Source organism: Lathyrus oleraceus, chromosome 5 (genome assembly GCF_024323335.1).
Source record: "Lathyrus oleraceus cultivar Zhongwan6 chromosome 5, CAAS_Psat_ZW6_1.0, whole genome shotgun sequence".
Classification (NCBI taxonomy): Eukaryota; Viridiplantae; Streptophyta; class Magnoliopsida; order Fabales; family Fabaceae; genus Lathyrus; species Lathyrus oleraceus.
The window spans coordinates 224,882,280-224,895,025 of NC_066583.1; the positions used below are offsets into that span (position 1 = coordinate 224,882,280).

General features: G+C 36.2%; 1 protein-coding gene across 1 annotated transcript; it reads right to left on the bottom strand.

Moving 5' to 3' along the window:
* Positions 1-5,610: 5,610 nt before the first annotated feature.
* Positions 5,611-12,274, bottom strand: LOC127083150 (kinesin-like protein KIN-12A). Its single transcript, XM_051023400.1, has 16 exons — positions 11,815-12,274; positions 11,596-11,733; positions 11,414-11,497; positions 11,006-11,131; positions 10,860-10,919; positions 10,722-10,775; positions 10,543-10,635; positions 10,153-10,248; positions 9,775-9,920; positions 9,188-9,337; positions 8,973-9,102; positions 7,853-8,878; positions 7,674-7,772; positions 7,427-7,579; positions 6,515-7,354; positions 5,611-6,218 (listed from the first exon to the last, which is right to left on the bottom strand). Exons 1-16 carry the CDS (start codon positions 12,112-12,114, stop codon positions 5,943-5,945), a joined length of 3,771 nt encoding a protein of 1,256 aa, XP_050879357.1. The 5' UTR covers positions 12,115-12,274; the 3' UTR covers positions 5,611-5,942.
* Between the last annotated feature and the right edge of the window lie 472 nt (positions 12,275-12,746).

A 12,746-nucleotide genomic window follows, 5' to 3' on the forward strand; every position in this document is an offset into this window, starting at 1 on the left:
ATGAAGATTTACCAATCTCTTGTATTGAATCACTGCGAGTTAAAATGCGATCAGAAGCTGTAGTATGCGGTCTTGCTGAAATTAGATGAACCATGTACCTCAAATCTGTAGGCCTTATATTAGTTATTTTGTCATTAACCAGAATTGGAAAGGATCAACTCGTGTGCGTGTGTGTGTGTGTGCGCGCGCGCGTGTGCGAATGCATGCGTGTGTGCGTGTGTGTGCGCGTGTGGAACCAAAAATGGAGTAAGGATCAGTGATATCAGTGAAGCAGAGCTTTCGATACGATGGAGATGTAACCGTCCTACAAGCTTAGCACTAGAACACTCAAGTCAGAATATGAGGGAAAATAGTGAATTAAAATTGAATTTGAAACTGAGTACCTGAATTGACGTGCTATATATATATAATGGAAAGGAAATAACAACCAATTATTTGTTAAACGTGAATTATGGAGAGTCGTTGAATATATCAGGAGTTTGGATCCTCTGTACTTATCTGCATGGTAGTTCTCATGTATTGAGAATATTTTGGAAGGGTTGGAGCTCTTGAAGAGTGGCTAGCCCAGGACCAATATGTCCTTCATGGGGTGTCCTCTATCAAAAACCATCAAACATCATCTCTCGAATTCATTAGTGTGGTATCATGACCGGTTACAATGACCTTTATCATATTTCCTTAGTCCTTAAACATAGTCTTGCACACTTTCAAAGTCTATGTAACGTTATTCTTTTTTTCACTTTCCAAAAATGCAAAATCCACTAAAAAAGTCATCTCTGTCGAAATAACACCAACAATTTTCAGAAGTGGAAGCCTATACTTGTTTGTTTTGTATGTTAAATCAATTATAAGCACAATGGTAAATATGTTGAACAACTTGATGAAGTCATGATGAGTCCAAAATATATCTTGAACAATGACTTTATCCTTACATACATTGTATCTATAAACATAATGATCATCATCTAGAAGCTTCAATAGTTATTGCATTTCAGTTCCTGGTTCTTTTTACCGCCTTGTTGTTTACGACACAAACATTGTATATTTAGTTAACATTTAAGACATTTTGAAGTATTTTCTGTTTCAACATTTCAAGTATGTTTTTGTGCGACACCATATTTAATGTCATGGCAGAAACAAGTCCCTTCTCCTCACAAGTAATGATTATGCAAACCAGAAACCATGTACTATTCCCCTTACGATATCCACGAACCTTAAAAGGACAATCATACTTTATGAATCTGAAATCATCATGTTTCAACTTCCGAATAGGTTGTTGGTACGTGCCAATTCTCTCGCATCTCATTGTTACAAATAAATTGTCTTATATCAGAACCAGAGTTATGAAAAACGGATGCTCCCGGCGCGATCCCAGGCGGTCCGTCGAAGCGCCCCCTCCCTCGCGCGCGCGAATATTGAGGAGTGTTTCAGGCACTAGAATCGTGGCCGATTCCGACGAGATCCCGGGTCGCGGATCATCCGCTATTTTTCTTTTTTTAATTTTTTCTGCAAAATTACTATTTTGCCCTTACTTTTTAAAAGGTTTATAGACTTTTTGTTTTTTGTTTTTCTCTTTCACGTTCATCACACAACAACTTCTTCTTCACTTTGCCCTAGCCTCCTCCTTTCTTCACACTTTTCTATCCCTTATCCCCTCACCTCCGGTCGGTTATCTCCAACTCCCCTCCATCTCCGGTCGTCTTTCACCGGCGCACCTACCTCCGGTTGTCTCTCTCCAATCCTCTTCCTCTATTTTTCAAAAATATTTTAACTTTTTAAGTCTGTTTTATGTTGATTTTTTGTATTCTTCTTCTTCTATTTTTATTGTTTAAGTTTATATTTATGCTTATAAATCTGTTTTTGTTCCTGCTTACATTTATCTTTCGGTTTCTGTTTACATTTATATTTATGTTTATGTTTATGTTTATGTTTACATTTATGTTTCTGTTTATATTTCTTATGTTTATATTTATGTTTTTGTTTATGTTCATATATCAGGTTTATATTTCTTATGTTTATGTTTATATTTATGTTTTTGTTTCTGTTCATAACTTCATATATCATTATGTTTATATTTTTATTTTTATTTTTATGTTCATATATCAAGTTTCTGTTTCTCTTTATGTTTTGAAGTTAGACCATGACGACATCTTCCTCTACACCGAATTCTACTTCGATTGCTTCATGTGGTAAAACATTCAAAAGCGGTGTTAATATTGATATATCATGGTAATATAATCATTGAAAGGATATAAATAACAAGAAGAATATGACATATGATTTTTGTAATCTGACTAGTAGTGGGGAATTAGTAGAGAAAAAAAGCATCAATTAGGAATAAAAGATGATGTAGTTTCTTGCTTGAAAATACCAGCGGAAGTTAAAGCAATATTACATGCCAATATGGTTGAGAAATAGAGAATTAAAAGAGGAATAGAAGAGGTGTTGGTGTAGTTAGATGCAGATGATACAAATGAAATTGAGGAAATAAGTCGAATTTGAAGCGAAAAGAGGCTTGTTGAGACATCTTCAATGGCTGTCAAGAGGATTAAAGGACCATTGTATTTAGTCTTTAAGAATATTAAGGACACAATCCTCAATGATGCTTGTGATAAAGAAGCGAGGGCAAGAACCGTATGATATATTGCTCGCTTTGTTTATACATATGGAATTGCTTTTAACGTAGCAAATGCAAAATCCTTTAAGTTGATGTTGGAAGCCGTTGGAAGCTATGATCCTTATTTGAAACCGCCAAGTTTTCATGAGCTTAGGGTTCCACTCCTTCAAAAGGAGTTGGAATATACAAAAGGTTTGTTGAAGAATCACAAGGTTCAAAAGAATAAATATGGATGCTCAATTATGTCAGATGGTTAGACAGATAGAAAAGGTAGAACCTTGATTAATTTCTTGGTCAATTGTTCGACGAGAACCATGTTTGTGAAAAGTGTCGATGCTCTTGACTATGCCAAGACGGGGGATAAGCTAGCTGAGTTGTTGGACACTTTTGTTGAGAAAATGAGTGAATAAAATGTTGTTCAATTGATTACCGACAATGGAAGTAATTATGTAGCAGCGAGTAAAATATTAACTTCCAAAAGGCCAAACATATTTTGGACTCCATGTGCAACCCACTGTATAGACCTTATGTTAGAAGACATATGAAAAATTCCAAAGGTTGATAAGGTTATAAAAAATGGAGTTAACGTTGTGGGCTACATTTATAACCACACATTTGCTTTAAATCTATTGAGAAAGGTTACCGACAATGTTGAATTGGTTAAAAATGGAGTGACAAGGTTTGCTACATATTTCCTTACTCTATAAAGGTTGCAAGAACTAAAAGGTAAGCTTTGAGAGATGTTCACTTGTGATGAATGGGTGAGTTCCAAGTGTGCAAAGGATGATAAAGGAAAAAGGACAACTAGTATTATACTTATGGCATCATTTTGGAGTGATGTTGTGTACACTCTTAAGGTCATGGCGTCTCTTGTAGATGTGCTAAGAATGGTTGATAACGAAAGAAAACTCACAATGGGTTACATATATGCCGCAATGGGGGTAGCCAAAGAATAAATTGAAAAAACTTTTAATTCAAATTCAAGCAAGTACAAAGCCGTATTTGACATCATTGGTAAAAGATGGGAGTGTCAACTTCATCATCCGTTACATTTTGTAGGTTACTATCTCAATTCTGAATATTATTATGAGAAATCAGAAATTGAGAATGATCCTAAATTGGTGAGATGCCTCCGTAAATGCATTGAGACACTTAATGAAAGTGATGAAGTGGAAGATAAGATTTCAGTACAATTGGCACAGTACAAGGGTGTTACAGGTCTCTTTGGTATAAGAGCGCCAATTAGATAAAGGTTGACATTAGCTCCAGGTAAGATGAAAGTTAATTTTCTTACAATTATTGGAATTTGGCAATTAGTTCTAGGTCGACAATTATTGATTTTTTACTTGCAGCTGAATGGTGGAAGTCTTACGGAGCTGAAACTCCTGATTTGAAATTGTTGGCTGTTAAAAGTGTTGAGTTTGGGTTGCAGTGCTTCCGGATGTGAGCGTAACTGGAGCTTAATGAGCCTGTAATCTACACTAGGAGGTCAAGGCTATTTGAAGTTACAAGTACATCTCAGACACAACAAGTGGTGGTAGAAGATGTTGAAGATGAAGTATTAAAGGAATATTTTTGATGATATATGAAGAATACATTTTGATGATGATCTAATAGTTCTAAGTTTGAATTTTAAGATGTGATGTTGTGAATCTTCTACTATATGTTTGAATTTTAAGATTTTAAGTTTGAATTTTCATTAAGTATATGACATTTGTTTTATAAATTATTATATAATTATATGTACAAAAACTTATCTCGCTATCCGCTATCCCATTTTTGAGTCGGCCGCTCCGCTCCGCTATTAATAACTCTGATCAGAACCATTATCATATATGCTAATTACAACACCGAAGTTTGGAGGTCTCTGTGCTGATTCATTAGAGCACTTGTTCACGCTCAACAAACTCATATTTAATTGTAAATTGTTCACAAACATCTACCTCGACAACAACCAGTTTAACATCATCTTCGACATCATCCAGTTCAACATCATCCTAGATTTTATCCAGTTTAACATCCACATACATAATAGCTTTAGGAAAAGTATCAGGGTGGACCATATCTACAAGCAAGCATAACAGAAAAATAAATTTAATATTCAAATTCAATTTTAGAACAATCAAGAACTGCATATCCGTAACAATGCAAACTAATCCTAACAGAGATGCATATCCGGAACACACGCAACCTAATCTAGAGATGCATCTCCGAACTCAACGTTCATTTTTACATAGCAAAAACCAGAGTAATGCAAGCAATGTGAAAGGAAAAACATTTTCTTCACCATAAACTACAACCTCTTTTTTTTCCTTTTGATGTGATAAAACACAAAATATTGTTTTGGAATGCAAAAGTTGATCAAGAATGGAATGATTTTAAGGATTTTTATAGAATATTGGTGTTTGATCATGAAAAAGAACACGAAAGAGTGATGTTTATTAGATTTTCCGCTCGACATTTACAGATATGCATCTCCAAAATTGTCCCGGTTTTTTTAAGCTAGCTCAATCAACTTAAAACACCATCAATGACATACAATGATGATTATGGAGATGGATCTCTGGATTAATTTTTGACATAAACGGAATGACTCACTTGCAATATTATTTATGTGTGTATTAAATACGCCCGAAGATGCATCTCAGACATATGACAAAGACAAAATCAATTTTCCAATGTATTCACTCGCACCTCATAGATAGGACGGATAACGGAATGCCCTAAGATAAAAATGGATCTAAAAATAAAAAAGTATCAGTGACGAGTGTTATGTCACATGTCAAGTTTCATTAAAAGTCCAGTCCCTCAGAGTCTTTAGTTTTTTTTATTCAGGCTAAATGCACCTAGGTTACTAAGATCTATCAACAAATTCTTTGCACCTAAGATTCTTTCAATAGATGAATAATAAAATAGATTTATGTTGATATGGAATCCTAAACCTCCTCAACTATAATGCTCTACGGGCTGCAAAAGTCTGTTGAAAATGAGTATGCCGAAAGAGTGCCAAAAATTTATTAATAATAGCAATTACACACTTGAGGGGATCTTGATGACTCTTCAAGGATATACAAGACCGCATCCACTCTGTAACCATTACACACTTGAGGATCTTGTTGATTCTTCAGACATACTACAAGACTGCATCCACTCTGTAATCATCGGCAGACAATCTGCGGATTCAGATTAGACTTTGCAGTAAGTTTAGTAAAAATATGGTCTCGCGTATGGGGATACATACTTATGCTCTCACAAAGAGTAAGAACGAAAGAATACAACATTTCTTAATATATAAACAAAATACAAAATGACAAAGAATGATGATTTATATATTGCATCTGTCATAACTAGAGGACCAGGATGGTTCTGCCAATTTTGCAAGCTCGCAATCATTGACACAGTGTGGATCCTTTGATTCATCGTCATAATTGGGCATGACGACAACATCATCATAAATCGGAGATACCAATCCCTTCTGCAGCAAATGTGCTTCTGCAACAAGCTCATTAAGTGAGCCAATCTCTTTCTCATGTTTCTTCTTCAACTTATCAATTTGTTTGTAGGCCTTGGCAGCTTCCTGCTCTGCACCCATAGCCCGTTTCTGCAAATGACATGTAAAAGCCAAGCTCAAATGACCCAGCTCTTTAAAAAAAGTCCCCACTGCTAGCAGAAATGTATCACCGGGAAGACAACAAACAGATATGATAGAAGAAAATAACAATATGCTGGAGAAGTAGATAAAAAAGTATGAAGGTGGAGTGGAAGGAGCCAGTACTGGGAAAGCATAAAAAACAATGTGCCTAATAATAGCAGGTAAACATAATTTATTTATGACACTCGTGTAGGTTGATAATAAGTAATAACACAAAATGGAAGTAAAATTGATTCCTTACTAACCTGTGCATTAATCACAGATTCTTCGGCTTCTTTAAGCCTGAAAAGCAGTTCACCTGCAGCTTGCACTGCTTCTGCAGTATCCTTCAATTGAGCCTGGAGCCCTCTATTTTCATCCCTCAACATTCGCCTCTCCTTTTCTCTTTCAGCTTTCAGTGCTGAAATTTCTCCGGCAAGGGCATTTATAAACTTGGACTCTGCACCTCTTACCCCAGCTTTTGAAGCTGCTTTCTTGACGTCATCAATTCCTTCCTGGATCCTTCTATGCCTTGCAAGCAATTGGACGTGCTTCTCTTCCAAATCTGCATACTGTTCTAAAAGTCGTGCATGTCCTTCTATAGCCATATGCATGGCTTCCTGAAGTTCCTTATTACACTCCCTCTCAGCATCTAATTCGTGTTTCGTCTTTTCAGCTAACGACCTGTTAGCTTCAAGATCGGTTCTCAGTTCTTCAGAAAGAGAAATCCACCTGCTTTCTGCTTCAGTCCATTTAATTCTTTCTTGTTCGAGTTTTACTTCAAAACTGTCTCTGATTGATGCTAAAGTTTCGCCTGTCTCATCCCTCTCCACTATTGACTCTGGAATGGCAGTGAGAGTTGTTGCAGCAAAACTGGGTTCAGATGAACATGTCAGTTGCAGTAATGGATACTGCTTCCTTGCTGTGGATGACGAATCAATGTAAAGTTGAAGCTGGCTTCTTAAACTTTGTAACTCTTCCATCAATACTTCCCTCTCTCCCAATTTGTAGAAATTTTGATACTCTTGTAGTTCATCTTGTAATCTTTTTAACTCTATATGCATCTTCAAAACTTCTGGATGATTCTCGTACTTCTCCTTTAAAATCTGTTGATTAAAATTAACTGATGAGCATCTATCAAGTCATAAATGAGAAACGTTAAAAGAACATATTTCTACCTTGTGTTCATGGGTAAGGGCTACCAGCTTTTCATCCATGAACTCCTCGGTAGGTAAGACACCATCCATAAGGCTCTCAAGGCGAAGAATTTTTTCATCACTTGTCTGTGCAATTATGGCATTGCATTCCCTCTCATTCTTGTATTGTTGTACCTACAAATAACATGGAGGGAGGGAAACAGTCACACACACAGTGACAGAAAGAAAACAATGAGATGGTTGATGGTAGATGACAAAGGGAAACTACCAAGCGATTAAGCTGCATTATCTCAGTAGTCTGCTTTGCACAAAACTCCTCGAGTGCCATTTCTCTCCTTATCGATCCTGCCAAGACCTTTTCTACTGCCTATAATGCAAGATAATGGAGTTCTGGTTATAATTACTATATAAAGAATAAGTCGTATTGAAAAATGCATCTGCACTTACTTTGAGAACTTGCTTCTTAGGCTTATCAGCAGAATCAGAGCAATTAACAGGTACCAACTGTAGGTTCGAGCTATTGTCAGTCTCATTGACATGTACCAATTGTAGGTTTGAGCTATTGTTAATCTCATTGACATCAAGTTGTGCTCTGTTTTTACAATTAATACAGGTGAACATAGAAGAATCTTCTTCAACATTGTCATCAAGAAAGGTCTGCACGCCCACGTCAACTTTGTCAACTGGGAAAGTTGGTCTAGATTCTCTTGGTCGTAATGAAAACCTATATGATGACTGCTTCAAAGCCGCACTTCGATGACTATCTATAATTTCAAGACCATGGCGAATGCTTGCGGCTAAATTTTCAGTTTTTGTAAGGAAACTTGGACCGGCCTGACTAGAAAAGGCAGTAGCCGAGCTTTTCAGATTGCCAGTTTTTATGCCTAATTCACTTTCAACATGAACATCGGTCTCAGAAGGAGACACCCCTGACGATGTCCTAAGACTTTTCCTGCTGGTGCTGATTCTAGGAGAAACACTAGGAGTTGGGGATTTCAGGATTGGGGATATTTCGCACTTAACTATGCTAAGACCACCAGGTGAGACACAATTCAAAATGGCACCGGGAGAATCACTAGGCGGATCAGGGGCTGAAAAACCAGTGAAATCTCCAATGTCAGATTCACCCACAGGACAGGATGATTCTTCATTGATAAGTTTACCACTAGAGACACCACAATTATTTTTCTCACTGTGTTGGGCCAAATCTTGATCATCAGTGTTCATTTTGTCATTATTTTCTGATACAAAATTACAATTGACATTAGCATTGCAGAAAACTTCATCATGGTCTTCAACATCTTCATCAATCTCCATCTCCTCATCACCATCTTCATCAACACGACATAATGGTGGCGGTCTATTAAGGCTAGACTGTAATATGTTCAAGCTTTTTCGGACCCAAGCTGCTGAATGACCTCCACTTGGGTCCATTGGATTGTAACCATTTTCTTTAATTCGATGTAGTTCATCCTGTTGATTTTTTACACTTGAGTTATTCAAATGAACTTCAATTTTCAAAGAATGGCTAAATCAATATATGACAGAATTCTGGAAGAGAATATACCCTTAGTTGTCGTATCACTTGTCGCAAGTGGTTCACATTATCCTGCATAACTTCATTAACAACTGCCTTGTTCTTGATGGCTTTAGCACATTGTGCAAATCTCAATGTACTGAAAGTCTCACTCCTACAGCTGCAATAACAAGTCATGTAAAAAATCATAATACAAATAGATTATTAGGGAAAACATTTCAAATGACCAGTGGTTTAAGTACTACCTTTGTGCCGGTGAAATAGCACAAACCATTGCTAATTTAGCATTTCCTCCAAGAGACTCCTGCAACAAAAATGTCAACCTGGAATCTCTGTATGGTATGTGCCGCTGCTTTCCTGTTTGAGAGACTTCCGCAAGAATGTTTATCAAATTCCTATAGTTCAATTTAACCTCAGTAAGAAGTAGTTCCAATAGAAATCATTGATTACAAAAATCACCCACAGCTCTTCCATGATATAATTTGGTCACTTTTCCATATTTTCCTCTTTTAAAATCCATTGTTACTATTTTAGTTTCAAACTAAAAACGAAAGTAAAAAACTGTAACAATCAGCTTTGAACTGTGTTATAATTTATTCTTCTGCTTCAGGATGACATGCATTAGGCTTTTTTCGGGGTCTTGTGGTGGTTTATAAATCTCCATAGAAGATTCAAAAAATATGTTATCAAGCTCTTCTGTGTTTCTGGCTAAAGCTTCATTCACGTATCCTTTTTCTAGAAAATTATGATACGAGTCTAATTCTTATCACCAAATCACTTTTTGTAATTATTTTCAATTCTGAATGTAATACACATATAAGATAAGCCATACCCAAGCTGTGAGAGTGATCTATTAATATTGCCAGCCTCTTTCAAACGCTCTCCGGCAGCACCTGTTGATTTTTGTCGTTCTGACCCAGCCAGATCAACAAGATTTATTCTACTTGTTTTAAATCTGCTCACACCATCTGCTATACTCTGCAAATATGAATTTACATTACAATTCCTTCCAGATATATATATATATATGCCAAAAACAATACTGAAAACGTTAATTCAAAGCTCAACTATAGGCCGAGATAAACAAAAACTGAGAATGGTTAGATTTTCTAACAGATTTCCTCTATAATATTAAATCAAGAGTTCCCTAATGATACAAAAATTAAATAAATTGACACAATCTGCATGTCATAAGGGAAGAATGTATCACCTTGCATCGAGACTCAACAACACAAGTAAAAACAGTATGTGAGCGGGAACTTTCAGAATTTATACTGGTTGCACCTACTCTCCTGTTTGATAATCCCTGTACAATGAAGGGGGGATTCTAGTAAAACGAGTGAATGGACAAATAACACAAGCACAGTGACAACTTAATTTTAAAATCATTTGGATTCATATGATTGGGTCTGCCTAACATAAAACCATACAATTTTTTGGCAATCACCGAGTTACTTGAGTTTCAGAGTATGAAAACTTGTATGCTACAGAATAGCATGCAAAGACAAGTTCGGCAAATGCTCTAAGTTATGTCATAAAATAGTTATAATACTTATATGAATACAATGCATGCGAAGACATGTGATGTTAAGAATCACACCTTCAGTAAAAGCTGAGTAACATCCTCCATTGTAGACACTTGATTCTCTGTAAGATTCTCAACATACACACCTGATTTGACATCTTCTCTAATCTGAATAAAGGATAACAAATCAGTTCCGGTATAAAGCAGTGAAACATGATAAACAATAAATAAAACCTTTAATGCTTAGGTTCTACCTGAAGGTTCCTTTGACTCGGATCCAACAGATCTGTGACCTGTTCATTGTATATCTGGCAAAAACATTGTGTTATTATGCAGACTAAAATGACAATGTTAAGATCAGGAACATTGAAAGAAATAGATAAACAACCAACCTCAAGAAAAGAGCAGTTGCACTGATAATTGAGCTGTTGATCAGAATGCTTTGTTTGCTCCTGTGCAGTAAATAAAACTGTAAACAACCCAAAACACTTCAAGAGATCTTCAAATAATTTAATTAGGAATAGAACTGAACTCTTACTTCCTTTATGCGGGCAAACAGTCTCTCAAAAACACGGGGTGTAAGTCCTTGTTGCTCTTTTGCTACATTTTCTTCAGCCAAAGAATTGGCAGGACCCCACATAGTATACGTTTTCCCACTCCCCGTCTAACAATTTCAAATAGAGTACATAAAACATCAAATCTAACAGGAACACATTATGAGAAATGCAGCAAAACAAGCAACTAAATGTTAATATCTAACAGAAACAGCACTATGAGAAATGCAACAAAATAAGCAACTAAATGTTAATATCTAGCAGGAACAGCACTATGAGAAATGCAGCAAAATAAGCAACCAAAATACCAAATGTTAATACCTAACAAGAACAACACTATGAGAAATGAAGCAAATTAAGCAAGTAAATGTTAATAGTGAGAAAAAGGAAACCTGTCCATAAGCAAAGACAGAACTATTGAAACCAGCCAAACAATTCTCCACCAAAGGAACCCCAACATGCTCAAAAATGTCAAGCTGAAAAACAGGATCAGAAAATTCACTCACTAATCAACCACAGTAGAAATGAAGTAATTCAAAAACAGTTTGAGCAGAAACAAAAATAGAAACCATACCTGAGTAGCTTCAACATCAGCAACAGAATCAAAGGTGAAAGTACGGCCATTAATTGATAACGAATCACCAGAAATCTTCTGAACTATAGGATCTCCTTCGTCCTTATCCTTCCGCAACGGCCTCATCCTCACAATAACCTACACAACACATACAGATACAAAATAAGAAACCGGATAATAAATTAACAAGATCTAAAACCCTAAATGGATGAGAAAAACCTTAACGCCGGAATCGGAAGTTGCCGGGAGTGAATTTTCGGCGGCGATGGTGTCGAGAGCAAGTTTGCGTTTGAGAGGGTTGGAAGAAGGAGGTCTTGGTGGTAACGGACTCTTGGATTTGACATGGGAGGGGGAGTAAGGGACGATGATGTTGTGATCTGAAGGAGGATCGTTTTCTTTGGAGGGTTTGTGTTTGCGAGAAGAGGGTCTGGTTTTGGCGGAGCTGCTAGGGCTTGATGAAGATGGAAGCTCTGCTGTGTCCCTCGCTATTGGGTTTCTTGGAAGCATGAAGTGCTTCATTGTTGGGGATAGAGAGAAGAGAGTGAAGAGAGAAAGAAGAGAGAGAAGGGAAGTTTGAAGTAGCCGTTGGGGGAAGAGAAATGAATTTTGAATGATAAGAGAGGGGTACTCTATTTCGGACTAGAGAGAGATAGAGGAGAGAGAAACTCAACTTTTGAATTTTTATTAGATCTGGATCTTGATTATGGACTTGTTTATTTTGGGTTTATAGATAATTTTACCTGCCACCCCTTAAGTAAACGTGACACCCAAATAGTGTCATAATTAATCTTGGCAATTAAAAAGTCATTTTACTACTACATATTTTGAAAATTTTCAAAAAGTCCAATTTTTTCAGATTTTTCGTGAATTCTACCGGATTTATGACTAGTAAGAGTATATCATATTTATCGAATTTTTGAAAAAAATATGTATTTTTATTGATTTTTTAAAAATGTCTGATAAAAACTCACGTGTCTCATGTATTTTCACCAGACTTTTGAAAACACCGATAAAATTGCATAATTTGTATTGGTGATTTCCAAAAAATCAGCAAAAATTCATGTTTATTACCGGCTATTTTGAAAAACCCGGTAAAAATGCATGTTTTCTATCAATTATTTTAGAAAAATCGATAAAAATGCATGTTTTCA